Source organism: Falco punctatus (assembly GCF_963210335.1).
Source record: "Falco punctatus genome assembly, chromosome: 2".
NCBI lineage: Eukaryota > Metazoa > Chordata > Aves > Falconiformes > Falconidae > Falco > Falco punctatus.
This window is the reverse complement of record NC_137581.1, coordinates 49,108,792-49,134,249: the sequence shown is the minus strand read 5'-3', so window position 1 is coordinate 49,134,249 and position 25,458 is coordinate 49,108,792. Positions and strand designations below refer to the sequence as shown.

The 25,458-nt window shown below is 37.6% G+C and overlaps 1 protein-coding gene across 1 annotated transcript; it reads left to right on the top strand.

Moving 5' to 3' along the window:
- On the top strand, window positions 1-25,164 carry LOC308058732 (uncharacterized protein). Its single transcript, XM_080374994.1, has 2 exons — window positions 1-7,524; window positions 11,439-25,164. Exon 1 carries the CDS (start codon window positions 1,529-1,531, stop codon window positions 2,477-2,479), a length of 951 nt encoding a protein of 316 aa, XP_080231120.1. The 5' UTR covers window positions 1-1,528; the 3' UTR covers window positions 2,480-7,524; window positions 11,439-25,164.
- The last annotated feature ends 294 nt before the right edge of the window (window positions 25,165-25,458 follow it).

The following is a 25,458-nucleotide window of genomic DNA, read 5'->3' as shown; positions in this document are numbered from 1 at the left end:
TGTTCTGCTGTAGTACATCTCTTTTTGCTGCACCAGTTCTGAAATAGAAGAAAATTATCTTATTCTGTTATCTTCAAACATTTTCTACTGAAATTAACCAGAGAAGACTCCATTTTCTATCTGTTCAGTTGCATTTATTAGATCATATCATGTCTGTTCACTCAAATTTACAGGACCCAACATACAGTCCAAAAAAGAAAAACAAAAAACCCAGTTGAAAATGTTTCTGGTATTAGAATGACATCTTCCATCAGCACTTTTTCTTACCCCTACAGTTTTGCTGTGTTGGCATCAGAGCGCTAGCTTCAGTGAAATGCTCTTCTCGATGTGGCCCATGATTAAGGCCACTCTGAAGACTCTGCAGTACCTGCTTTTAATGTGTAAGCTGAATATAGCAAAACAATGATTTAAGGTCTGTTCCTGAAAACTTATGCTGCTGTGGGGCTGTAATTTAAGAAAAGTCTAATAAGAATCACTGACTTACCTAAATTTCTTCATTATTCTTGCCTCCAGAGTTACCAATTATTTTGTGTCTCAAAAAATGTAACCGTTTCCTTTAATTAATTAAAATCTTAGATTTTGTTTTAGCTCCATACAATGTTGGTTTTAGTTTGGCCTCCCTATCCAGCTACTTTCAGCCAGACTGGCTTTCATTCAGATAACTGTCATTTTCTAATAGCATTTTTTGGAAACAGAGTAATTTATCTTATTAAAGGTATGTCTACTGTGTCATTTATCTCTAACAGAAATACAGCCAAGACCCAGCTCATGCACCATCTATTACAAAGAGGGCTGTAAATGTAGAGGGGATCGTGAGGACATGGGAGAGATAATAACAGACTATGCAAAATGAATTAAAACAAATGATTTAAAGGAAAATAATTTACATGCATAAAGTACGTGGGAAATAGTTCTAATTGATTCCCCCCCCCCCCAAAAAAAAAAAAAAAAAAAAAGTCATGACATAATAGGGTTATTTCATAACAGAGACATGAGCTTGCTGCAATGTGCTTGAAGCTTCCAAGCTGAAAGTAAGCTTTTTGTGAAAAGATCTTACCCCTGAACCAAGATGAATGAGTCTAATACTTCAGCAGAGGCAGAAAAAACCTATGACATCTGCAAAGGGCTTTGTAAACATACCCATTAAGTGATCTCTAAATCAAGGACAGAAGTGACCTTTCTTGGCTTAAATGCTGAGATTGAAAAAATAAGTTTCCTACTATAGGAGCATGATAGGACGTGTATGAACGGCAGTCCTGCATGAATTTTAAACCTGGAATGGTATTTACAATGAACACAAAATTCAACATTCAAGCCTAGAAAAATGTATGTTTGGGGCAGAAAGAGGGATAACACTCATTAGTCTGAATTATGGTGTTTTTTTACAAATAGAGGAGGTGTCATTGTCAGTAGTCTACAGTAGGTCAGAGTGGAAAAGCAGTAATGCTATGTTTTAAACTCTTTTTTGCTTTGCTAGAAAAAGAAAAGATAGGTGTCTTTTCCAGTGACAGACAGAGACTCCAGAGTCATGTTGGATCAAACAGAAGGAAGTTCTGTGCTGATGGAAAGTTTGTCTAGAGCAGAACTAGAAGTCCCACTGAAACTTGGTGAGATGAATCCCACGGCAGAAGTGTGGCTATCGATGGCTACAGGCTATTCAGAAGGGACAGGCAAAGGAAGGAGGGACAGAGGCGTTGCCTGCTACATCAAGAAATGGATGGAGTGTGAAGATCTGTTCCTGCAGAACAGTCCTGAGCAGGCTGAAAGCTTATGGGTAAGAGTTAGAGAACAAGGTAACAAAGGGAACCTTATGGCTGGTGTCTACTTCAGGCTACCTGAGCAGGGGGAGCCTATTGAAGCCTTCTTACTCCAGCTAAAGGAGGCATCATGCTTGCAGGCTCTCATCCTGCTGGAGGGAATTCAGCCACCTCAGCACCTGCTAGGAAAGTGGCACAGCAAGCCGAAGGAATCCAGGAGACTCCTAGAGTGCACTGAGGATAACTTTTTAAGCCAAGGAGTGGACAGCTCTACCAGAGGCCAAGTGATACTGGACCTGTTGGTCACCAACACAAGTGAGCAAACTGGTGACATCAAGATTGGAAGCAGCCTGGGCTGCAGTGATCATGCACTGGTGGAGTTCACAGTCCTGAGGGATATGGGTCAGGTGAAGAGTAAAGTCAGGACCCTGAATTTTAGGAAAGGAAAATTCTGGCTCTTCAAGGAGTTAGTCCATCAGATCCCTTGGGAAACTGCCCTCAGGGACATGGGAGCAGCACAGAGCTGGCAGATCTTGAAGGATGCTTTCCATACAGTGCAAGGGTTCTTGATCCCCAGGTTTAAGAAATCAGGAAAGGAAGGCAAGAGACCAGCATGGCTGAGTCAACACTTGCTGGTCAAACTAAAGAGCAAGAGGAAAATGCACAGGCAGTGGAAGCAGGGACAAGTATCCTGGGAAGAGTATAATAGGGACAATGCCTAGTTATGTAGAGATGGAGTCAGGAAGGCCAAGAATCAGATGGAGCTGAATTTGGCAATGGGTGCAAAGAACAATGGGAAGGGTTCAGATATGTCAGCCAGAAAAAGAAAGTCAAAGAAAACTCCCTGAAGAGCAATATTGGCAAAATGGTAACAATGGACAAGGAGAAGCCTGAGGTACTCAACAATTTTTTGCCTCAGACTTCACTGGTGGCCTTTCTTTCCATACCTCTCAAGTGGATGGACCACAAGACAGGGAATAGGGAAGCAAAGTTCCTCCTACTGTTAGAGAAGATCAGGTTTGTGACCACTTGAGGAGCCTGAATGTACATAGATCTATGGGATCTGAAAAGATACATCCTAGAGTCCTGAGGGAATTAGCTAATGTAAGTGCCAAGCCACTCTCCATCATAACTGAAAAGTTATGGCAATCAGATGAAGTCCCTGGTAACTGGAAAAAGGGAAACATCTCACCCATTTTCAAAAAGGGAAGAAAGGAGGACCCCGGGAGCTACCAACCTGTCAGCCTCATCTCTGTGCCTGGTGCCTGGGAAGTCCTGCCTGACCAACCTAGTATCCTTCTATGATGGAGTGGCTACATCAGCAGATAAGGAAAGAATGACAGATTATGTCTATATAGACTTCTGCAAGGCCTTTGACATGGTCCCCCACATCCTTCTTTCTAAATTTGAGAGATATGGATTTGGTGGGTGAACTGTTTGGTGGATGAGGAATTGGTTGGATGGTCACATCCAGAAGGTAGTGGTCAACAGCTCCATGTCCAGATGGAGATCAGTGGTGTCCATCAAGGGTCTATACTGGGACCAGAACTATTTAGTATCTTCGTCAATGACATAGACAGTGGGATTGAGTGCACCCTCAGCAAGTTTGAAGACCACACCATGGTGTTGGTTGACATGCCTAAGGGATTGGATGTAATTCAGAAGGACCTTGAAAAGCTCAAGAAGTGGGTTTATGTGAACCTCATGAGGTTCAACAAGGCCAAGGTCAGGGTCTTGCACTTGGGGCATAGAAGCCCCCAGTATCAGTACAGACTGTGGGATGAAGGGATTGAGAGCAACCTGGCTGAAAAGCACTTAGGGGTACTGGTGGATGAAAAGCTGGGCATGAGTTTGGGTACTTGCAGCCAAGAAAGCAAACTGTATCCTGGGCTGCTTCAAAAGAAGTGTGGCCAGAAAGCTGAGGGAGATGATCCTGCCCCTCTGCTCTGCTCTGGTGACATCCCACCTTGAGTACTGCATCCAGCTCTGGAGCCTTCAGCAAAGGGAAGACCTGTTGGAGCAGGTCCAGAGGAGGTCCACAAAAATGATCAGTGGGCTGGAAAACCTCTCCTACCAGGAAAGGCTGAGAGAGTTGGGGTTGTTCAGCCTGGAGAACAAAAGGCTCCAGGGAGACCTTGTTGCAGCCTATCAGCACTTAAAGGAAGCTGTTAAGAAAGATGGGGAGAAAAGTTGTAGCAGGGCCTGTTACAATAGGACAAGGAGTAAAGGTTTTAGACTAAAAGAGGGTAGTTTAGACTAGTTATAAGGAAGAAATTTTTTATTTATTTATTTATTTTAAATGAGGGTGGTGAAACATTGGAACAGGTTTTCCAGAGCAATGATAGATGCCCTATTCTTGGTAACATTCAAGGTCTGGTTGGACAGGGCTCTGAGCAACCTGATCTAGTTGAAGATGTCCCTGCTTATTGCAGGGGTAGTTGGACTATATGACCTTTATAGGTCCCTTCCAACCCAAACTATTTTAAGATTCTGTGATTCTATTATTCTATTATTATTTTTAGCAACGTATCTGTTAAATAAAACAGCTGTTCAATAGACATGTGCTATGCTAGTAAATGCTAAGGTAAACTATCAGGCCAAAATTCCAATCTCATCATGTTTTTTTTGAGAATGAAAAGAGAATTCATGCCACCTCTCTCAGACCTACCAAGAAGCTTAATTTTACTACAGACCATAAAAATGTAAGGCAGGAGGGAGACCACTCTACAAGTTAGCTCCATCTGCTTCCCAGCTAGTTTCTCAAGCTGCAAGCCAAAATTAGCATGTCACCTCCCAGCAAGTCATTGAAGTATTACTAATTAAAATATTATCAACATGTCAGACTTGATTTTAATCAAGTAATTACTGGTGCTGTGCACTAAAATAGATCTGAAAAATACTGTAAAGTACATTTTAATCCCTTTTGTTCATTTGCTTAATACACAATAAGAAATTGTTTCGTAGTAAATCAACTTCATTAACAAATTCAGCTTTGTTTCCACTGTGTAAAAATCTCACTAAGCACTATACCTACTCCCTTAAGAAAGTGGGTACTGAGCTAGGAAGTATATAGAAATAGGAGCCAAGCAATCTTCATCTTAATACTTCACCTTTAAGAGTTTCATTAAAATTTACCTATTTCTTTGAAAGTACTTCCTCTCTGGATAACATCCATAGACAGTACAAATATTTGGAAATAAAAGCCAACTTACTAATTTATTAAAATCCTGTAGGTCTCATTTTAATAAGTGTCTGCTGTTATCATTTAACTGATTTTAAATACAAAGAATAAAACAAAATCTTTCATAAGAAATGTAAGAATGAAAAAAATATTTAAACTATTAGATACATAATTTTATATCTGGTAGATAGTCTATAAATTGTTTGGTTCTGGTAGTGAAATTTATTACAGATAATTTTAGCTAACAAAAACCCATGCATCCAGTCTGAGTAACCTGGATGCCTAAGATCTGGCAACTGAACTGAGGCTTAAGGTGGTCTCATGACCAGGTTTTAAATCTAGATTTAGATCTAAATTTAAGTTTAATTTTTACTGCATCAATTTATTTATGTATTTATTTATTTTCTTAAAATAATTTTTATATATTTATCTATTTATTGTTTAAATGTAATTGTCTAGGTGTGAATCAGGTGATGTGATTCAGTGCTGGAACACAGGCATGTACTATTGTGTGATATGCTCTTGAGTAGCCAAGACATCTGTAAAATGCTGATAATTCTGACATCAGAAATCTATGCTTTCCTGGTTTCTGGAAATTAAATGGGATATACCAGGACATGTCAAATAAGACTCAATGATCATTCTTAGACAACTAAAAATTACCTTCTACTAAAAATGTAACTGAGACACCTTGAAATGGGCTTTACTGAATAATCTTAGACTGGTTAATAACACTATCTCCTGCATGAAGCCGGCTGATGTGGCCCTGGGACTGTAATAAACCTTCATCCTGGTGGAACAGCAGTGGTAGGCTATTCCAGAGCACATAAAATGACAGAAGGCACTAAGGATAGATAGATAGCTGAATATTTTTATTAGTTTACATGTACATACTTGCTTTAAAATATGTAGGGCTTGTTTTAGTTGTCTAGATAAAGGAGTTTAATAGCACTTAAGAAGCCTTAAGTAGATTGGGATGTCTCCATGAAGGTGGCATATATGGCATTACCTACAGAAGAACACCTTTCTGAAACAGTAGCTGAAGAACATCTGGGATACTTCAAATCATCTAAAGCAACACCAGATCACTCTGTTTAGGACATGGAACTGATTTCCAAGTACAGAATACAACTGCTGCATTAGGCTTCTAATTTTACAGGCAAGTTTGCCTCTTTACAATCTGGAGTCCATTTTTAATACCTCTTGCCCTAATACCAATAAAAGTCTCCGATTTTGAGTCCATTATTTCTCTAAATTTTCTATATTTTCTAAATAAACTACATGAGGAATTTCTGATATTTTTGTTATTTTCATATGAGTCCTCTATGATTATAAGATCAGTTACACTATTTCTCCTTAGGTACCTCTTTGCTTACTCAGATTTTTATATTAGCATAAGCAAATTGGCTTCAGTTTTATCATACTATCTTTGAAATTAGAACAACATCATTTCCTTTGAATAGCAATCTGGTTCAGAGCATTTGTCTCTTGTAGAAAACCAGTTTTTGGAAAAAGTCATTATGTTGAAGATGAACTTACATGTATATAAAGTGACTTTTCTCCCAAGTCATGTTTAACACAAGAAGAAAATGACATGTCAGTTTCCATATATCCTGCTCTGTCCTAAACAGCTGAGACCAACATGATAGATGAATGAAAATATGCCTTTGCAGAAGTCTGGAATTAAACTATAAACACTAGGCTTCAGTCCTTGAAGTGACAGGACCTTTAAAGGAACTGATTAAAAGATTAAAGTATCACTGTTAGACAAGGTGAAAGGATAAAAGCAGTAGTTTTCTGTGGCCATGCTGACATTACATGAAACCTAAATTAGCAGCGTACACAGTAAGTCAAAAGGGAATGAAAATAAAGTGAATTTCAAAATATTTCCTTTTAAATAGATGCACTTTACAAAGTGTTTTATGGAGATGCCCATTTTTTTTTTCCTAAATTGTTATCCTAATTAAAATTCACATGGGTCAAACTTTCAAAATTACTAGAGTAAAGAAGTACTACATTCACTAATACATTTTAGGAGTCAAAAATATATTTTCTAACCTCTTCTTGACTCTGGGTGTTAGAGATACCCAGGCACGTTCTGGAGAAACTTTTGGAGAACATATTTAAATTCTCCTGGACAAAAATATTAATGGATGAATTTTATACTTATCTGTCTATAAGTGGGAACAAAATCACACCCATATATTTAATTCATTTATCCAATTATTCAGAACATCTTCAGGTCAATGGATATGTACAGAATCAATGCTCTAACCATTGAGATACTAACTGTTCTGGGTTGCACTCTTGATTCAGCCCAGAAGTGATTACAGAGTTTCAAGGTGGTTTTTTTTCAAATAGGTCTTAAAAAAAGTGGTACATTCCCATGAAAAATTATAATTTTAGGTAATTGAGAGACCTAAAAAATTACTCTTTACTGGGCTAATTCTTAGAGTACATGTGAGTGAAAATGGCCTCATATTGCTATCTTGAATCACACAGAAAAAAAATAATAATCCTGAGCAATAATAGGAGGTAATGCTTTGTGATTAACAGGTTTGTACTGTGAGCCAGATTGCAGGAGCGGTCTGCAAACTAGGACCGTGCATGGCAATCAGTTAGCTGAGGGGAATGTGCTCGAGCTTGTAGGTCACGAACCCTGGGAGGACGAGGAGTGTGAATAGACACAACAATTAACATGATGAGGCACGTTTACAGAGCACAGGGGAGTGGGAGACGGATGGCGCCAAGGAAAGATAACACCTTGCAGTTAATTGATGGTAGTTAACCACCAATCGGGGATTGCCTAGTATGCAAGGCTTAGCTTCAAGAACCAATCTGTTTAAAACGCGCAGCTTCTGAAAGTCTATAAAACCTCGTGCTTCTGTACCACACATTGACATTTGCTTGCATCAAGCTGCGTCCCGTCTCTTCATTCGCCGCAAATTTGGTGACCCCGACGTGATGCGTTTAAGGATCTGACGTGAAGGGCTCTCGAATCGCCTGTCTGAGCGACATGCAGCGAATCCCACAGAACTTTGAATGATCTGCTGAAAGGAAGCAGGAGCCGGCCTGAAATCCCTCCGGAGTTGAGAGGTGAGCTGTGGGAAATCCGCAATGGGGAATCAGGCTTCGTCCCCAGAAAGAGACGTATATGGACTCATAAAGGGTCTTCTAGTCAGATCCGGGAGTCCGTGCCTCAGTCTCCCCAAATGGTGACCCCTATGGTGGTGTTCCGAAGCCTTGGAAGAATAAGGACGGAAAAAAGACAGCTCGTGGAAGAGGGCTGCGTTCCGGAGGAGACGGCTTGGCTGAACGATCGTCTGGCTGTCTGGACCAGGCAGACAACCTAAACCCCGAGGATAACACCTGTACTCATCGAGACAGGTGAGCAGCCAAGAAACTTTAGAGACTTTGAAAGAATGAAAGTGTGTACATACAGCAGCCAATTGTATGATGCTGCCGCGGAGGGGAGCTCCGTGTCGGGAATGCATTTAGCATCTTGGTGGCAAATTCTGACTACTCTTTGCCAAGTGTGGACTAATTCTACTAATGGTGCTAAACCAGAGGAAGCTGTAAATTCCACCGACAGCGCGACTCTTCTCAAGACACCGTCAGTGATGGCGATTCTGTCCACGCCTCCTCTGCCCCCAGAGCTTCTGTCACTGATTGCAGCGACCCTCACAACACAGGAGCAAGCACGGGAACAGGACAACTCGGACAATGATTCCATTGACACTGATAAACCTTTTGATCCAGGTCCTATAGATCTGGAAAAGGAGGTAGGCCTTTCCCCCACCCCCTTGTCTCTCCTGATGCATTGATTGTATTTCTGGGGAGGGTGAAAGGGGGTCTGAGGGATTGGTGGCAGGAATGCAAGTGGGAAACACTTCAGTGATGGGTTTTGGGAGTCGCTATGGCATGTTCAGTATTTTGTCAGGCAAATCAACCTCCAGAGTGGCAGCCTGTGCAATACGAGGCTGTTAAAGAGTTAAGCAAAGCAGTGGGGGAAGGGAGGATTCATAATACATTTGCTATGTCCCTTCTTGAAGTGATGGCAGAGCCTTATACGCTCACACTGCGTGATTGGAAGTTATTGCTTTGTATGGTACTAAGTGATACAGTATATGATGTGGTTATTTGATTTTTGTGAGCTATGTGTAGTGGCCTTGATTGAAAACCTTAATCGGGGAATTGCTGTTAACTATGAGCAGTTGGCTGGAGAAAATAATTGTGCCGATTCTGTGACTCAGGCAAGGTATCCCAGGGACAACTGTTTGCAAATGAAGGAATAGCTATTAAGGCAGTCAGGATGCGGGAGTCTTGCCACAGTCTTGCAGGGTCCTAGAGAGTCACTAACTTTAATACTAACTTGATTGATTGGCTTCAGAATATTTTGCAACAAGTCGAGCAGGAGGAAGCTCAAGGATTGCTTTTAAAACAACTAGCTGTGATAATGTCAATGAAAATTGTAAACGGGCAACTTTCACAATCGCAACCCCAACATGTGTCAAATGATTGTAACGCAGAACTCACAGCAGACTGTAATTCTCAGGCTGAGTTCTGGAATGCAGCATAACAGATTTTTGCTTCTCTAATCTCTTCTGTAAGAATAGTACACGCTCTTAACTTGCTTAGTAAATTAGGCTGCTGGCTTGCTAAACAAAGTAATACTACAAATAATATTTTTTTTTTCTGGCTTATTAACAGATGTTGATTCTGCCCATCATATGTTGCTACAGAACCGAGGTGCTATTGATTTTTATTATTAGCACAGGGACACAAGTGTGAAGACTTTGATAGGATGTGTTACGTGAATCTGAGTGACCACTGTGAATTAATTTACAAAAGTATACAAAACTCAAAAGCCTTAAAACAAAGATCTGCAACAGAGCCAGGGGCGGGATGCCTTTGGTCTCTCCTCACGGCTGGGAAACTTTGGGCCATGACTCAAAAGTATTACAGGATTTATTATAATTATCTTTAACCACCTTAGTGACGTTTGCCTTAGGTCTCCCATGCTTTTTTTTCTGTATCCAGTGTTTAGTTGATTGTAACATAAAGCAGGTCATGGTCACCCAGCTACATACACCCTTTGCCTCCTTGCAACTAACAAGCAAAAAAGGGGAGGATAGAGAATGTCTGAAGAGATATACAGGAGAGGAAAATGGGGAATGGCTGACCTAACAAGAGATGAGAGAACAGCTAGGTGTTGTGAAGGAGAGGAGGAAAGATAAACATGGTTATCTAGTGTTTCATAGGTGTCTGCATGCTTGTAGAGATATATAGCTATGTAACTGCATGAATGATTTCTGCCCTGAGCCTGGTGGAGCATACAGCTGCGGTTTGCGTCCGGGCTCAGAGATGTAAATAGGGGCTTCTTTGTTACGGTAAAAGTTTTTCTCTTTGCATAAAAAAGAGAGGGAATGAAGGGAATGACCCCAGAGGTATGTTCAGAGAAGGCATGCTATGTTTCGAACTTTTTGACTGAACCAGTTCTTGTTTGGTGTGCCCTTCCACCTATGTATAATGTTAATCCAAAAGATGATATTGTTTACACTTTGAATGTCGATAATTGTCTTTCTGTAGATGCTAATGTAGTAGGGGGCTATGATGGGAACGTGTCGCAGCGGTTCTTATCTTACCCAGAGTAACAGCAGGGAAAGCATTAAAGAGTTAAATCACCTTGTTTGGTAGGCAGTTAAGAATGTGAGTCAAAATTTCCACTGCTTTTTGTTGTTGGTTCAAGGATATGGCTGTGAGGATTTTGATGGTATGTGCTGCGTGGATTTTAGGCGCCCCATTGCAGCAACATGTTATCAAAATCTGAGAAAATGTCAGCCTTTTTGGTCCATTCACTCAATTGGCAGTATTGTTTGTTTGCTATTACCTTGGTTGCTGTCATGTTTGCAAGGGCCCTGCAGAACATGGCAAACCTGGTACTAGCTGTTCAAAAACAAAAAAGGGAAAATTGTAAAATTGTACGGAACAGAGACAGTGGGTTATTTTGACACTGACAATATGTCTTAGTCGCTTTTTTATTTGTTCTATTACTTATATCTTGTTTTCACTCGTTCGGTTTCAAAGGTTCTTTTTGTGCAACAGGAAGGGGGAGATGCAGGAGCGGTCTGCAAACTAGGACCGTGCATGGCAATCAGTTAGCTGAGGGGAATGTGCTCGAGCTCGTAGGTCACGAACCCTGGGAGGACGAGGAGTGTGAATAGACACAACAATTAACATGATGAGGCACGTTTACAGAGCACAGGGGAGTGGGAGACGGATGGCGCCAAGGAAAGATAACACCTTGCAGTTAATTGATGGTAGTTAACCACCAATCGGGGATTGCCTAGTATGCAAGGCTTAGCTTCAAGAACCAATCTGTTTAAAACGCGCAGCTTCTGAAAGTCTATAAAACCTCGTGCTTCTGTACCACACATTGACATTTGCTTGCATCAAGCTGCGTCCCGTCTCTTCATTCGCCGCACCAGATGAAGTAACAGATTGTGTATAGACAAGTCTTTTGAGATAATCTAACCATTCTTTATTGACTGATGTAGCTAGAAGGAACATAGAACTAAGTCAATATTTGTAAAAGAACAAATCTTGACATCATAACATAACTGTGGCTGAATTCAAGGGAAAAGTCAAGAAGTTGAAAAGGTTTTCACCTGATGTTTTCAGGAAGTAAAGAAAGCTATGAACTTTCTCCTTTGATTTTAAACTGACTGTTTGCAAGTGTAGTAGCTGCTAGCCTGCTGTACTTAGCTGATGTCTTTTACATGGATTTTTTTTTAACAAACGTTAAAAATTGCGGCTTGGGACAAGTCTGTGAACCACATTTTAATCCCCTCAGAGGAATAACAGGTAGAAAAGAAGCACTTTGTCACAAGCTTTCAGTACACTTTGCACTACACTTTAATAAAATAACAAAATGAACCTTAAAATAATATTTGTACAATTGCTTTACTAGCAAGTTTTTGCTTTTCTTCATCTAATGAAACCATTTTGAAAGACAAGGTTATTGACATTTTCAGGGGAAATTTACTGCAATGTTTTCTTTTCTTCTATTTCCTTTTAAAACTTTCATATTTCATTTTTAGTATGTTTACTATCTTTTACTTCCAGTCTTTCTGGAAATATATCTGTATTGTCTCATGAAAATAGACAAGTGTGGTCTGCCTGTCCAAGCTGGCTGAAAATGATCCAGCTTTGATTCAGAACCTCTTTTGATGCCAGCACAGTGATACACTTGAGAAACTGTGCTAATTAACTCAATCATACCGAGGTCCAATGTAGTAACACAGGTTTTGAACTAGAGCTGGATTGCACCATGTCATTTTGGAACATGCGCACTGTGTGATTAGGGTTGCCTGTGAAAGCCATACAGGCACAATTAAATGAAGATATCACTCGTCAGTGTACTTTCATCTTTGAAAGGGGAATGCCAGAAACTGGCCACACCATTCCAGAAAAGAGCCATAACACCTCCTGTGTCTTTCAGGCAATAAGTGACTTTCATTAATATCCCTAGAATTACTTTTCTCTTTTTTGCAACAACAGCACAATGTTGAATGTGCTGAAATGTTTGAGAAGCTTTCAGATTACTTTCTGACCTCTTACTATGTAAACATTTGTGTAACTAATTTTGAAGTTAAATAGTTTTGCCTTTTTATTATTTCTTAATTTTTCTCAAAGTTCATTACTTTTTACTTCTTATTCTCCTTCATATAACTGAATGGTATAATTCTTACCTTATTCTAGGCAGGCTGGATGCATCATCTCGCTGATGCAATTATTTAGCTTTAGGAAGCAATATCACTTCTCTTAGGCATCTCTTGATGTGTATAGGCCTACAGCTACATGGCTTGCTCCTTGTGGCGTTTTATTGATAGAATATAGCTTGTCAAAAAATAGTATGAAGGAGTTTCTTCTTTTTTCCAACAAACTCTTTCTAATTTAGATATTAAAATTATTGACCATCTGATAAATTTATTGTTAGAAAATTTTGAATTGTAGTCTAGCCACTCAAAGCATCTAAAATTTTCCTTTTCATAATTTACAAAAATGAAAATTAGTGAACAACACCGGAATAAGAGATCCCTGTGAGGTATAACAGTGAATAACTTTCAAGTTTGGAAGGATTATAGTGTATATATATAGCATGCACATATATATATATATGCATATTGCGTTCCAATAGTTACTGATAACTACAGGTAGGATGCTTTTTCCAACCAATTGTGCATTTACCCTGCATGGATTTTCTTTTCATCATATACCATTTAATTTAGATATCAAACTGAGTGAGAAATTAGTATTATGGTTTGGCAGCTATCACGATCAACAATTTTGAACAGACTCTTCCTTTTGTTACCAGCTCCTCAGTAGGGAAACAACGGTATAACTCTAAGTGAAATAACATCTCCCCAGTATTTGGCATTTATTTAGGTCCCCTGCAGCCACAGCAACTGTGCCTTTTTTTAAAAAAGAATTGCCTCAGTTAAAGCAGCAAGTATTTTTCCTGTCTCTTTTGAGAGGAATTAAAACATTGGTACAAAAAAGCATTGCAATTGTATTCTTTATAAAATATTTTTAAATGGTAAAAATATTTCTGGTCAATGTATAAAACAAAACATGATATCTTAATAAAATTTAAAAACATAATTTTATGTTTCTGAAATGAAAAATGTCATCAGAAACTTCATATTTTACAATGCCCATACTTTGGGGAGAAGGAGAGACATGTTAGTTAGAATCAACTCTCATGAATTATTTTCAGACACCATATTCATTATAACTGTTATTAATTGAAAAAAGCCCAGTTCTGAAAATTACAATAGGATGTGTGAATTCATCAAAGGGTTTAATAAAGTCAAGTTGGCTATCAAAGAGAAGCGGCATTATTGTTTTAGTAGAATTTATTAATAACTACCAGCATTTCAGACAGAAACACTTAAAAAATGCTTGAAAGTAGATTTCATCGAACCCTATTTATTTGCATACATATAGAACACTCATTTATTCTTTAATTGACTCCTTGTTTTAGCTTCCCAAGTTAATAGTAATATTATTATGTTTCTATTAACATTAACTATGGTCCTCAGAAAAGTCATGAATTCAGCACTGAAGTGCCTTCCACAAGAATTAACCTCTTATGTTTCTCTGATTTCTGTGCATCAGTCTGCCAGGTTTTTTTAAAGTAGATACATTGTGATGTTTCTTACCGGCCTAGAGATAACCTTCATTGATGTTTGACCAAATGTATTAATTTGTTTAGGTCATCAAAGAGAACCTTTAGTCCTTACTACGCTTTATTCTTTTATATACAAATCTGTGTGGTTTCTATTAAGGATTTTAGTATTGTGCCTTTTAAAAAGAGAATCCTATCTGCCCTCAGTTGCTTTACTTTCTATACATCTTATGTCAGAAGATTTCCTGCAGGTTGTTTTAGTTGGATGGCGTCTGTGTGTGTGTGTATGTGTAGTATTTTGCTGCTGCAATGACTCCTTTTCATGTAACCACAACTTCTGTTATGTAATGAACCTTTTCACCAAAACTGTTTCTAGTCAGTAATTTCAAGTGGTCGTAACCAGTTTTATTTGTGACCATCTAGCAGAAACATCAACATTTTTTCAAGAATTTAATACGTGGTCAACTTCCTACTATATTTTCTGGCTATTTGCATTATTCCATATACAATTATAATATCACAACTTTCTGAGATAAGAAGATCTCCATATTGCTCTTGGGTTTTGTTTTTCATCTTCACCCAGAACTTGCAGTTTATTTGATACTTATTTGTTTGGTATTTCCTATGAAACTTCGAGGTAACAGCCTTCTTAAGAGTCATGTGTATACAAATGTCCATTTTTATCTGATATCCTAAAATTTCAGATCCTTCCTCAGTGCTACCCATATTGTTGTCATTCTAGGAACATCTGCAATATTTGGGAGTTTACTCATCCGTTTATTTTCTCTACTGAAAGTTTTTTATTCTCAGTAATCTGCCTTTTCTACAAATGTCATTGGTTTGATGAAGTGAACATTTTGGCTTGTTTTTAAACTGTTTTTAAAGACTTACATTTTTAAGGTTTATTAGTTCCTGTAGTATTATTTCTTTCTTTACCAGAAGTCACCATTCCAACAAAACAATCTTTCTGAAATAACAATGCATAATAAAAAATTAGAAGGTTCATGCTCATAATTTACTGAATCTGTTAGTAATTTCCTGGTTTCTGGTGTTAGCACATGGATTTGATTCAATACTGTATTATAGTATATGGTCCAATACTCCTAATAAAATATGTGATTTTATGTTCCAATTTATAGTCTTTTTCAAAAAATTATTTAGCTTACTAATTTATTAAAGGTAGGAATATAAGCTACCAATAAAATGAGCATTAAGACTAAAGTAACCACAGGCAATTTCAACAGAGTTCATACTTTGGGTTTTATGACCCTGAATTGTTAATCCTTATTTATAGGGATAAAATAGTAAAACAAGAAAGATAAAGAGAAATATAGTACAAGAGTTTATTACTGGAATAGTTATTAATTTAGTATTTTGTACTGGTTTACAGTATTATATGTCAAATACTGGAAGTGCAAAGTAAATTGTAAAATACTGTGTTGGCCCTGACTAGGATAGAGTTAATTTTCTTCAGAACAGCTCATATGGTGCTGTGTTTCAGATTTTTGGCGAAAACAGTACTGATAACACACTAATGTTCTAGCATTTGCTGAAGCGTTTGTACAGCATCAAGACCTTCTTTGTTCCTCACTTTTCCTTCCCTAGTGTACAGATTAGGAGGTGCAGAATAGGCTGGGAATGGGCACAACTGGGCAGATGACCTGAACTGACCAGAAAGGTATTCCATACCATATAACATCATGCTCAGCAATAAAAGGAAAAAGAGGGGATTTTAGGGGGCTTAGCCATATTTTGGTCAGGAATTAGCTGGGCATCATTCTACCCACGGGAAGCAGTGAATGTTTGCTTTTCTATTTCTTTTTTTGTATTGTTTTCTTCCCTTCCTCTTCCACTGATCCATCACTTATTAAATAATTATTATGTTTTGTCCGTTTCATATTAAACCCCAAGATTTCTTGGCTTTGTTATTCCTTTCTTCTTCTATCGTCCTACCTGGGGGAGGGGTGGGATTGGGGAGAGTAAGCAAGTGACTGTGATACTTATCTGACCAGCAGGGCTGACACACAACAAATATATTAAAGATGCCAAAGGGAGAAGGAAAAAAACATGCCAAAACAAAACAAAAAATTCTACACATTTTGATCTTGCATTAGAATCATAAAATTACAGAATGATCTGGGTTAGAATGGGCAATGCCGACTTCAACTAGGTCAGTCTGCTCAGACACTCATCCAACCTGACCCTGAATGTTTCCAGGATGGATGTTTCACCTCTCTGGGCAACCTGTTCCAGTGCCTCATTAATCCCATCATTAAAAAAAATAAATTCCTTATGACCAATCTAAATCTATCCTTTTTCAATTTAAAACCATTGTCCCTCGTCCTGTTACTAAAGACCCTGGCAAAAAAACTTTCCCCATCATTCTTATAAGCCCACTTCATATACAGAAATGCTTCAACAAGGTATCCCTGGAACCTACTCTTCTCTCTCAGCCTTTCCTGGTAGGAGAGATTTTCCAGCCCTCAGACCATTTTTGTGGCCCTCCTCCAGACCTGCTTCAATAGGTCCATATCCTTCTTTTACTGGGGGCTCCAGAGCTGGATGCAGTATTCTAGGTGGAGTCCCATGAGAGCAAAGGGGGAGATTCATATCTCTCGACCTGCTTGCCACACTGCTTTTTATGCAGCCCAGAATATGATTGGCTTTTTGGGCTGCAAGTGCACATTGCTATCCTGTAACAAACTTTTAATCTACCAGTATCCCCAAGTCCTTCTCTTGGGGAGCTTTTCACAATCCATTCATCCCCATGATACTGGGGATTGCCCCAAGCAAGGTGCAGGACTTTGCAGTTGGCCTTGTTGAACTTCATGAGTTTCACATGAGGCCTCTCCTCAAGCCTGTCAAGGTCCCTTTGAATGTCATCCCTTCCTCAAGTGAATGCGGTGCACCACTGAGCTTGATGCCATCCACAAACTGTCTGAGGGTGCACTCAACCCCACTCTCTAGGTCATCAACATAGATATTGAACAGTACTTGTCCCATTATGGACCCCTGAGGAACCACTTATTACTGATCTCCATTTGGACATTGAGCCATGATTGCAACTCTTTGGATGCTGCTATCCATCTGATTTCTTATCTATCAAAGAGTCTACCCATCAAATCCACATCTGTTCAATGTACAGACAAGGATACTGTGTGGGGACATGTTAAAGGTCTTACAGATATCAAGGTCCATAACATGAGTTGCTCTTTCCTTCTCCATTGATGCAGTCACCCCATTGTAGAAGGCCACCAGATTAGTCAGGTACGATTTGCCCCTGGCAAAGCCATACTGGCTGTCTCTAATCATCTCCCTGTCATCCATATGCCTTGACATAGCTTCCAGGAGGATTCGTTCTGTGATCTTAGTGGGTACAGGGATGAGGTTGATTGGTTCTATTTTAGGCTCATTAAGACTGCTGACTACCTTCCAGTTGACTCCTTTAGATATCCGAGGGTGTCTGAGACTTCTTTGCAGAACTGGCAAAGGTGACACAGAGTTTGTGGGAGACCTTCACCATCCTGGAATGGCAGCTGGAACCTAAGAAGGGTACAAGAAGGATCATAAATCTGTGTGTTAAACTATACCATATGTAGGTAACTAGCTTCCACCACAGTTATTTAGAGGTGTGCTACATGTCTAAGTCCCACTATAGCCAGTGAAGATTTTGTCAGTACTTTTGGTGGAGTTTGGGAAATTTTTCAGATGACCAAACACAGATGAACATTTTTAGGGTAAACTGAATAATCTTCTAGTTTTCAGTAACTACAGTGAGAACTTTTGACATCCGGCCTGCAGGCAGATGCCCAGCTGCAGAAATTGAATTGTATGTATATGTAATCTAGTGTTGAAGCATATTTCTGACTCTTAAGTAGTATGTCTTTCTGTAATGAAGTTCACTTCATTTACAGCACACTTTTTATTAATTGTAATGGTGTTTTCTCCCCCAAATGTTTCTGCACAATAGAAATTAACGTAACTGATGTAAAACGTAAAAAATGTTTAAACTGACTGTATCAGTTTGCTGAGTCAACCATTGCTTAAATTATTAAATTATTTTATTTCAAGCTATCTGCTTTGCTGTCAGTGTGCTAGGTGAATGTTTTTACAGGAGTTTTTTGTATGAAAACTTTAAAGATTTAGATGTTATCTGTTCTCACTTGGGGGTGGAGGCATTACATTACTAATACACACGACTTAAGATGTCTTTGAGCCAATTATGGCTTTTTGTCTTGATAAAGCAGCAGATTTTCCCCAAAAAATCAATCATTTTTTCCAAGGTAAACCATTAAATGATTGAAAAATCTTTACTTAATGTCTCACTTCTTCTCCCTCCCTCCTTCTTATGTAAAGACAGAATCTTCCTTATTCTCTTCCTTCCTTCTCACTCTATCTTTCCATTTCTTGATCTTTTCTTTCTCTTTTCCTTTCTCTTATCCTAGAGACAGAAAACTCACTTGCAGTGTGTAATTGTGTTTTTAAGGAAAGCAATCAAGAGCTGGAAATGAACTACACTTGTCAGTTGCATTCTGCAACTACAAGTTAAAATGTGCCAGCTGTACAGCTTGTCCACAGCTGTTGTCTTTCAAATATTTTCTATAATACCCATTTTCTCTCCAACATTTACAGACTTTATAACTGCAATGAGAGTTGATCAAAATTACTCTAGTATAGAACACCACTAGTATAGTAGCTTGTAGTTTTAAGCTATGCATAAGGGAATCCATGCCAGAAATAATTCTTCACATAATGCTTAAGACTGCACAGATGTCTGCGTTTGATCTAAGAAGGCATAATTAAGGAGAAAATGCTGACAGAAATGAAGTATGCATACCACCAACTAAAGCAGAAAAAAAAAAATATGCAAAGGAAGCTGAAATGCTAGTTTTGGGAAGGAGAATATACATTAAGAAAAACATGTCACCTGTGTAGTTCAACAGTAAACTGAAAGACCAAACAGAGGGGGGAATACAAACAAAAAATGAAAACCAAACATCAATTAAAAAAGAACCCATCAACAATGAAAAAAACACCACTTTGAATAGCACCAACTGACTAATACTGAAACTTCTCCAGATCATTTTTTTGATATGTGAATACTTCTACTATCACAGCAAACTGGGAGAGGAAAACCTGTTCAAAAGGCAGATTAAATATAAATGGGTGTATGTGTAAATGTGTGTACATGTGTCTGAGTTTGAACTTCAGTGCTGAAGCCTTAACAGTATGAAATTTTGGACAGATAGAGAAAAAACAACATAGTCTCTCACCTATACAAGGAGCATCTGTTTCCTTGCTTGCTTAGATTTTTTTTTTTTTTTCATGTCCCATGAGATCTATTGCAAAATCACAGCTGATCTGGCAGTTGCTGAATAGTTGGCTGCTGTGCCAAAACCGATTGTAGCCTGACATGCTCCTAAAGTCCAGGGGGAACTGGAAAGTCTGGCTTTGTCTGTCATGACAAATAAAAAACAAACTATGGACAAGTCCCTGACTCTGTAATCTAAGTTGGTACAGATTCACTTGCATTCCCATTATTTTGGGTAAAGCACGTTTATACTACAGATGTGGTTGGAATAGCTCAAATCTGAGCTGGGAAGTAGAAAGATAGAAAATATGTAGTGCACAAACAGTGCTCAAACTTTTCCTTTGGCTACCTTTCTTCAGAAGTACGGATATGACGCCTGAGCCTTCTGGAGTCTCACTGAAAAGAAATCTACTATTAAACATGTTACTATACACACAAATAAGTACCTGGAATAACTGGGAAGGTTATTGGAAATGAGAAATTATATGTGTGTTTTCCATATGTATACACCAATATATATACATGGCAATATATATATTTTTTTTAATAAATCTATATAAACACATGCATAGCTGTACAGGTGCAGACACACAGAATTATATGAACATACAGCTGTACCTATATATTCTTGGTTTTCTTAAAAAGCTGTAGCTGGGCAAAAGTGAAGTAGGCTCTAGTTTTTGTGTCCTGATGAAATCTTCTAGTGGGAGGGCTGAGGGGTAGGAGGTTCCTCTCCTACTTGAAAGAAACTAACTGGGGATGTGCAGCTAAGGAACCTTTCTGGAAATATAGACTGCAGGGATGAAGCAGGGTCACTGAGGGGGAATTCAGCTCCTGAATTTTGGACAGCATTCCAACGAATGTCCGTGGCTGTCCAGATGGTGACAGGAGTCTTTGTTGCAAAGGTCTCTGTGAAGGTGCCTTCAGTTAGGTTGTGTGAGACTTCTCAAACTGATTCCAATGAATTCTTATATCCAGCTGGTCCATGGTCCTGTGTGACTAAGCACCTGCATGATCCATTGTTATTATCTTAAAACTACCACAAAACCTCTCTGAACCACTATAACTATTTGCAAAAGCCTGTTCTCTGCAACCATTCCTGCATCTTTAGAAACAATTTATGCTCACTACTTAGATGTTTTATCAATGCACAGTTTGGTCAATTCTGCAGCAGAAACTATGTGGAATAGTATTTGAGGTGACCCAATTTTCCATGCTAATAACACATTTAAGCATACAAATACTGCCTATCATTTGCAAAAGGCAGATCAGGAGCTGCCTGGGGAAGAATCACTGGGATTATATGAAACTGATACACACAGAACACATGTACCAATGAGTCAAATATTTCCCTGTGAGGGCAGCTAGGACTTCAGTTAATCCCTTTGTCTCAGGTTGGTGCATTTTCTCATCTATGCAAATGACTAGGCAGGGAATTTCTCAGACATCCAAAGAATTAATGATGAAGCGTGATACCAGGTACACCACAACTGTTAACTACAGGAAAATCTCAAATGTCTCCTTTATATCACACTAATTATTTAAATTCCACAGCTTTTGTTGTAGTTTGAGAATGCCCTAAGGTATCTCTCCTTGCTGTCTAGCTGCTGTTCCAAAATGTGAGTATCCTGTTGGTGCTGTCATAACTTTCAGACCTGTTCAGATGTGTATATCTGAGGGCATTTCAAATGGTATCAGAGACAAATGTTTAGACAACTTATACGAGTTTGCATGAACTTCAGAGGGGAATTAGTTACATAGCAATCATCCAGACTAAATGTAGATATCTATATTTAGTTAATTATTTATGAGCTGAATGTCATCCTAGGACAATGATTGCAAAAGTAGAAAATAATTCTACAAAGCTCAAGAAACATTTAGGTGAATAGTACATGAATGAATGCTGATGTAGTATATGTTATCTGCTGAAACCATGAGAATGTATATGCTATGGAGTTAGACATTTGTATTAAGTTGCATCTGATTCTTCATTAATATTCATTAGCCCATTTGAAGGCTTCTGCTTTCAAAGATATCTCCATGACCCTGAAAAATAGTCAGTGATCTCATATCTACAGGATCAGGTTTCTGGTATCACATAATCACAGAATCCAATAGGTTTCTTAGGCACGTTAGTTAATTTCTATGTGAACAGATTCTTGTCCTTTGTCAGCATTTCTTTTTCAAGGGGAAGTCATACTGTCAAAATCTTGGACAGTTGCTACTGTTGTGGAAGAAACCTATGACAGTTTTTAAGTGTTTAGTGATAGATATAACAAACATTAGTTACTGTCCTGATACTATTTAGAACACAAAGGAGTTGATGTTATTTGGACCTGATTCTTTGATATCTACCATAAGATCAAGCTACATGTATCATTAAGCACATTCAGTCATGACATGTATTTACATTATCTAATACCAGGCCTCCATTATATAGGTGGTTCTCTTACAGATACATGTGTGTGTGTGTGTGTGTGTTTGTGGTCACACACACATACATATGTTTATATTATTTTCTAGGGTTTATGGATCCCCAGAAACATTTAAAACATAGGTTAACATTTTTTGTACTTAATTGGAATAATATTCAATGTAAGGGAGAAGAATGTTACCTGCTACAGACATTATGTGTTCAGATATACTTACTGTTGAAAACAAACTGGTTGTTTTGGACAGCTCTAGAAGGACATTGCAATGTTGGACCATGAATCAATGAAGAAGGGTATTTGAATTCTTACTTGAAGATCAGTGGTTTTAACATTTCACTATTTGAAAATGGCACTAATTAATCAGCTCTAAAACAAGTTTTTAATGCATCTGTATGCTTTGAATTTATTATTTGTCAGCTTGCTATTCAAATCAAATTTGATTACCATAAGCCATTTTTACCCATCAGTTCTGTTACAAGACTCCTTAGGGCACAATATGAAATTTTAAATGTAATTATAGGCCATTACAATTTGAAAAATTAATTATTTGTCCGATTTATTAACTATTTTAAATATTTAGCATATAAATTTTAAATTTTAAATTAAAATATTAAGTATTAGGTGTACAGAAATAATTGTAATATTTTATATGTGGTTTACAATACATTTTTTAAAAGAGAAAACAGCAGTCAGGAAAAAAAAAATGAAGCATACAAGCAGCCCTCACCATTTAACTGTTCTTTTTAAAATCAAAGATATGTACCTAAAGGCTAGTGATGAGTTTATTTTAGTTTTTTAATGACCTGAAGGAACAAATTGTAGAAAAAAGTTTTTTTTCCATAAGGAATGAAGAAGGCTATATTCATGGCAGATCAAAGGTCCGTGTGTATCTACTAAAATCCTCACTATAAAAATTAAAATCAATCAGATAGTAATAAAGTATCATATATAGAGAGGTTTGTCTTCTGAGCATTCTTTGTTTGCTGTGTACTGATTTTATTAAACAGGTTGAGGTCAACTTCCCTGCTTACAGTGGCCTGCTGGGATTTCACTGCTGAACAGACAATTCAGATCTTTTGTGTGTTTTAGCTAGTGGAAATGTACATTCAAGTGAAGAATAAAAGATTTAGCTGTGACATGAGATCTGTTTATATAAATTGAGATAACAATTGACAGAATTTTAGCTTATTCACCTTCATAGATTCACTATCTTGCATTTCTCATCCACATGGCAACTCAAGGAATAAAGTTAATTACGTGGCTGAATTATAAAATGGCTTTTGAGACATGTGTTGTGACTGAATTATAAACATTACTTTAAAAGATGCTGTATTAAGCTCTTATAAGAAACACTGAAGAGGAGGTACATAGAACATATATTACCATAAGCAGGTACATGTACAAATAAAAATATTCTTGTGAGTAAAGAAAATTTTCTATTCAAAATTTTAAAGTTTTGTATAATTTAGAAATATTGAGTGCACTATACTGAGCAAGTATTAGGATTAAATACAATGATCCACTACATTAATACTTACAGTTAAAATTTCATATCTACAACACTTTGCTGAAGTCGTTTCTCTTAAAAGGAGACTACTTATTGTCCTTAACTTCTCTAAATCTATGTAAAATTGCATCTTAAAAAGATTTGCATTTCAGGGTAGGTATGTATAATACATACAATTAAATTTATTTTAAAAGTGTTCTGAATCTTCCCTCTCACCTGTCACTTGTCAGGTTTTAGGGAAATGGCTAGTATGATTAAAATAAAGTCATGATATGTCTACATAGGTACAAAAAGCTAGTATTTTCATCTGTCCTGTATGGATAGATGATGGAGTAAAATCTTTGTGTTCAAGACAGAAATGTACAGATCAACAATGCTTAGCTGATGAACTGCAAATGAGTGTTTCATATTTGGGTTACAGCAAATTGCTTAGAATAAAAATTGCAAAACTAAAATGTTTAAAATTGATCCTGCAACTTTTGGTCATAGTGACTACAGCATTTGCTTATGAGACCATTGCAATACTTCCATATCCTTGTTCACTTCAGTGCAAAAATCCAATACATTCTGATTTGGTCACAGAATGGATTTATTCACATGACCTGTAAGCTTCAAGATGTCATTACCTAAAAATTGAATTGATCATGAGCTCATAAAATGTCTATTCCTATGAAAAAAACCTCACTGAAGTTTAAATAGTGCCACGCGAGAAGAGGAATCTCCCTATTCAAATATGCTAAGAAATGTACCGATAAACTTAAAGCAAAGGTGTCAGTAACATTCTAACTGCTTCAAGATATGATTTAAATGAGTCTTACAATGTTATAGTTCCTTATCTGACCTTAGTCAAATGCTACAGTGTTTGAAATAGCTGACTTAAAGAAAACCCAAGGAAATCGTTCATTGAGTAGTGAGCTATATAATCTTTTCTCCCGGGTATATGTTTCCTATAGTATGTGCTCAGCCTACTGTCGCTCAGTTTTGCTTGCAATGGCTGACCAGCTGTAATCTCTTCTGCACTGGACCCTTAGTTCCTACCAAGCTATAAAGGACAATTTGTTTTATCTCCAACATTTGTTATTTTTAAGACATTCATTTGTTTTGTTCTTTTCTACAAGTTACCAAATTTCAAGGAGCTATGACTGTAAGACTACTATTTCTAACTCAGTTTGGAATTAGTACAAAGCTTTACAGTAGTAGAGAGGCAGGGAACAAAAAGGCACAAGCAAGGTTTATAAAAACTAGCTTTATTGGAACAAATAAACATATAAAAGGAACAAACTCATTCCTATTCCTTAAAAATTGGTAAGCACATAGATGATTAGTAGCCATTGTAGAGAAATTGTATTTTTTTTTGTGAACAAAGTTAAAAAGACCAAACAATTGTAAGCTTCTTTCCATTATTATAATTTAAAAATGGTAAATAAGCAATAATAAAGCATTTGAATTTTAATCTTAAAACTTGTCATTCTGTGAACAGTGGAAGCAAAACTAGGCTTCATATGAATTTCAGTTATATACCTCCTGCAGTATTTGGCAACTAACTTGCTGTCTCTCAGATGCTTGAGAAACTCTTGTAAAATTTGGCAGAAACTGCTCAAGTATGGGAGTTATTAATGTGAGGAAGAGGAGGGGAAGTGTGGAAAACTAACATGTAGTTACAAGCACCCAGGCAAAGTTATAGCTCATTCCTAAGTTCATTTAATAAATAAATACCCCCCCACCACCACCAACAAGCAAACAAACAAACAAAAACCTAGCACCCCCCCCCCCAAAAAAAAAAAACCAAACCCAAAACTCCAAAACCTCTAACAGGTTACAGGGACATATCTCTACTTACTATCTTAGTACTTCATGCAAAAGGCACTAAACTATCCTGCTCCACATTGGTCAGTCAAAGTGTTGTAACAGGAACTATTTCAAAGAGGTGAAGTCAGAATGAAAAGGAAATAAACAATTATTTTTTTTTTCTAACTTAATTATTGATCAATTATTTTCTAATCCTACTCATTTAATCTTGTCACAGATGACAAAAAAATTGGAAACTGTCTCCTGGTACACAGAAGAACAAGAAGAGCTC

Excerpts from the sequence above, each read along its gene's own strand:
- LOC308058732 (XM_080374994.1), top strand. The coding sequence starts at position 1,529 with ATGTTGGATCAAACAGAAGGAAGTTCTGTGCTGATGGAAAGTTTGTCT.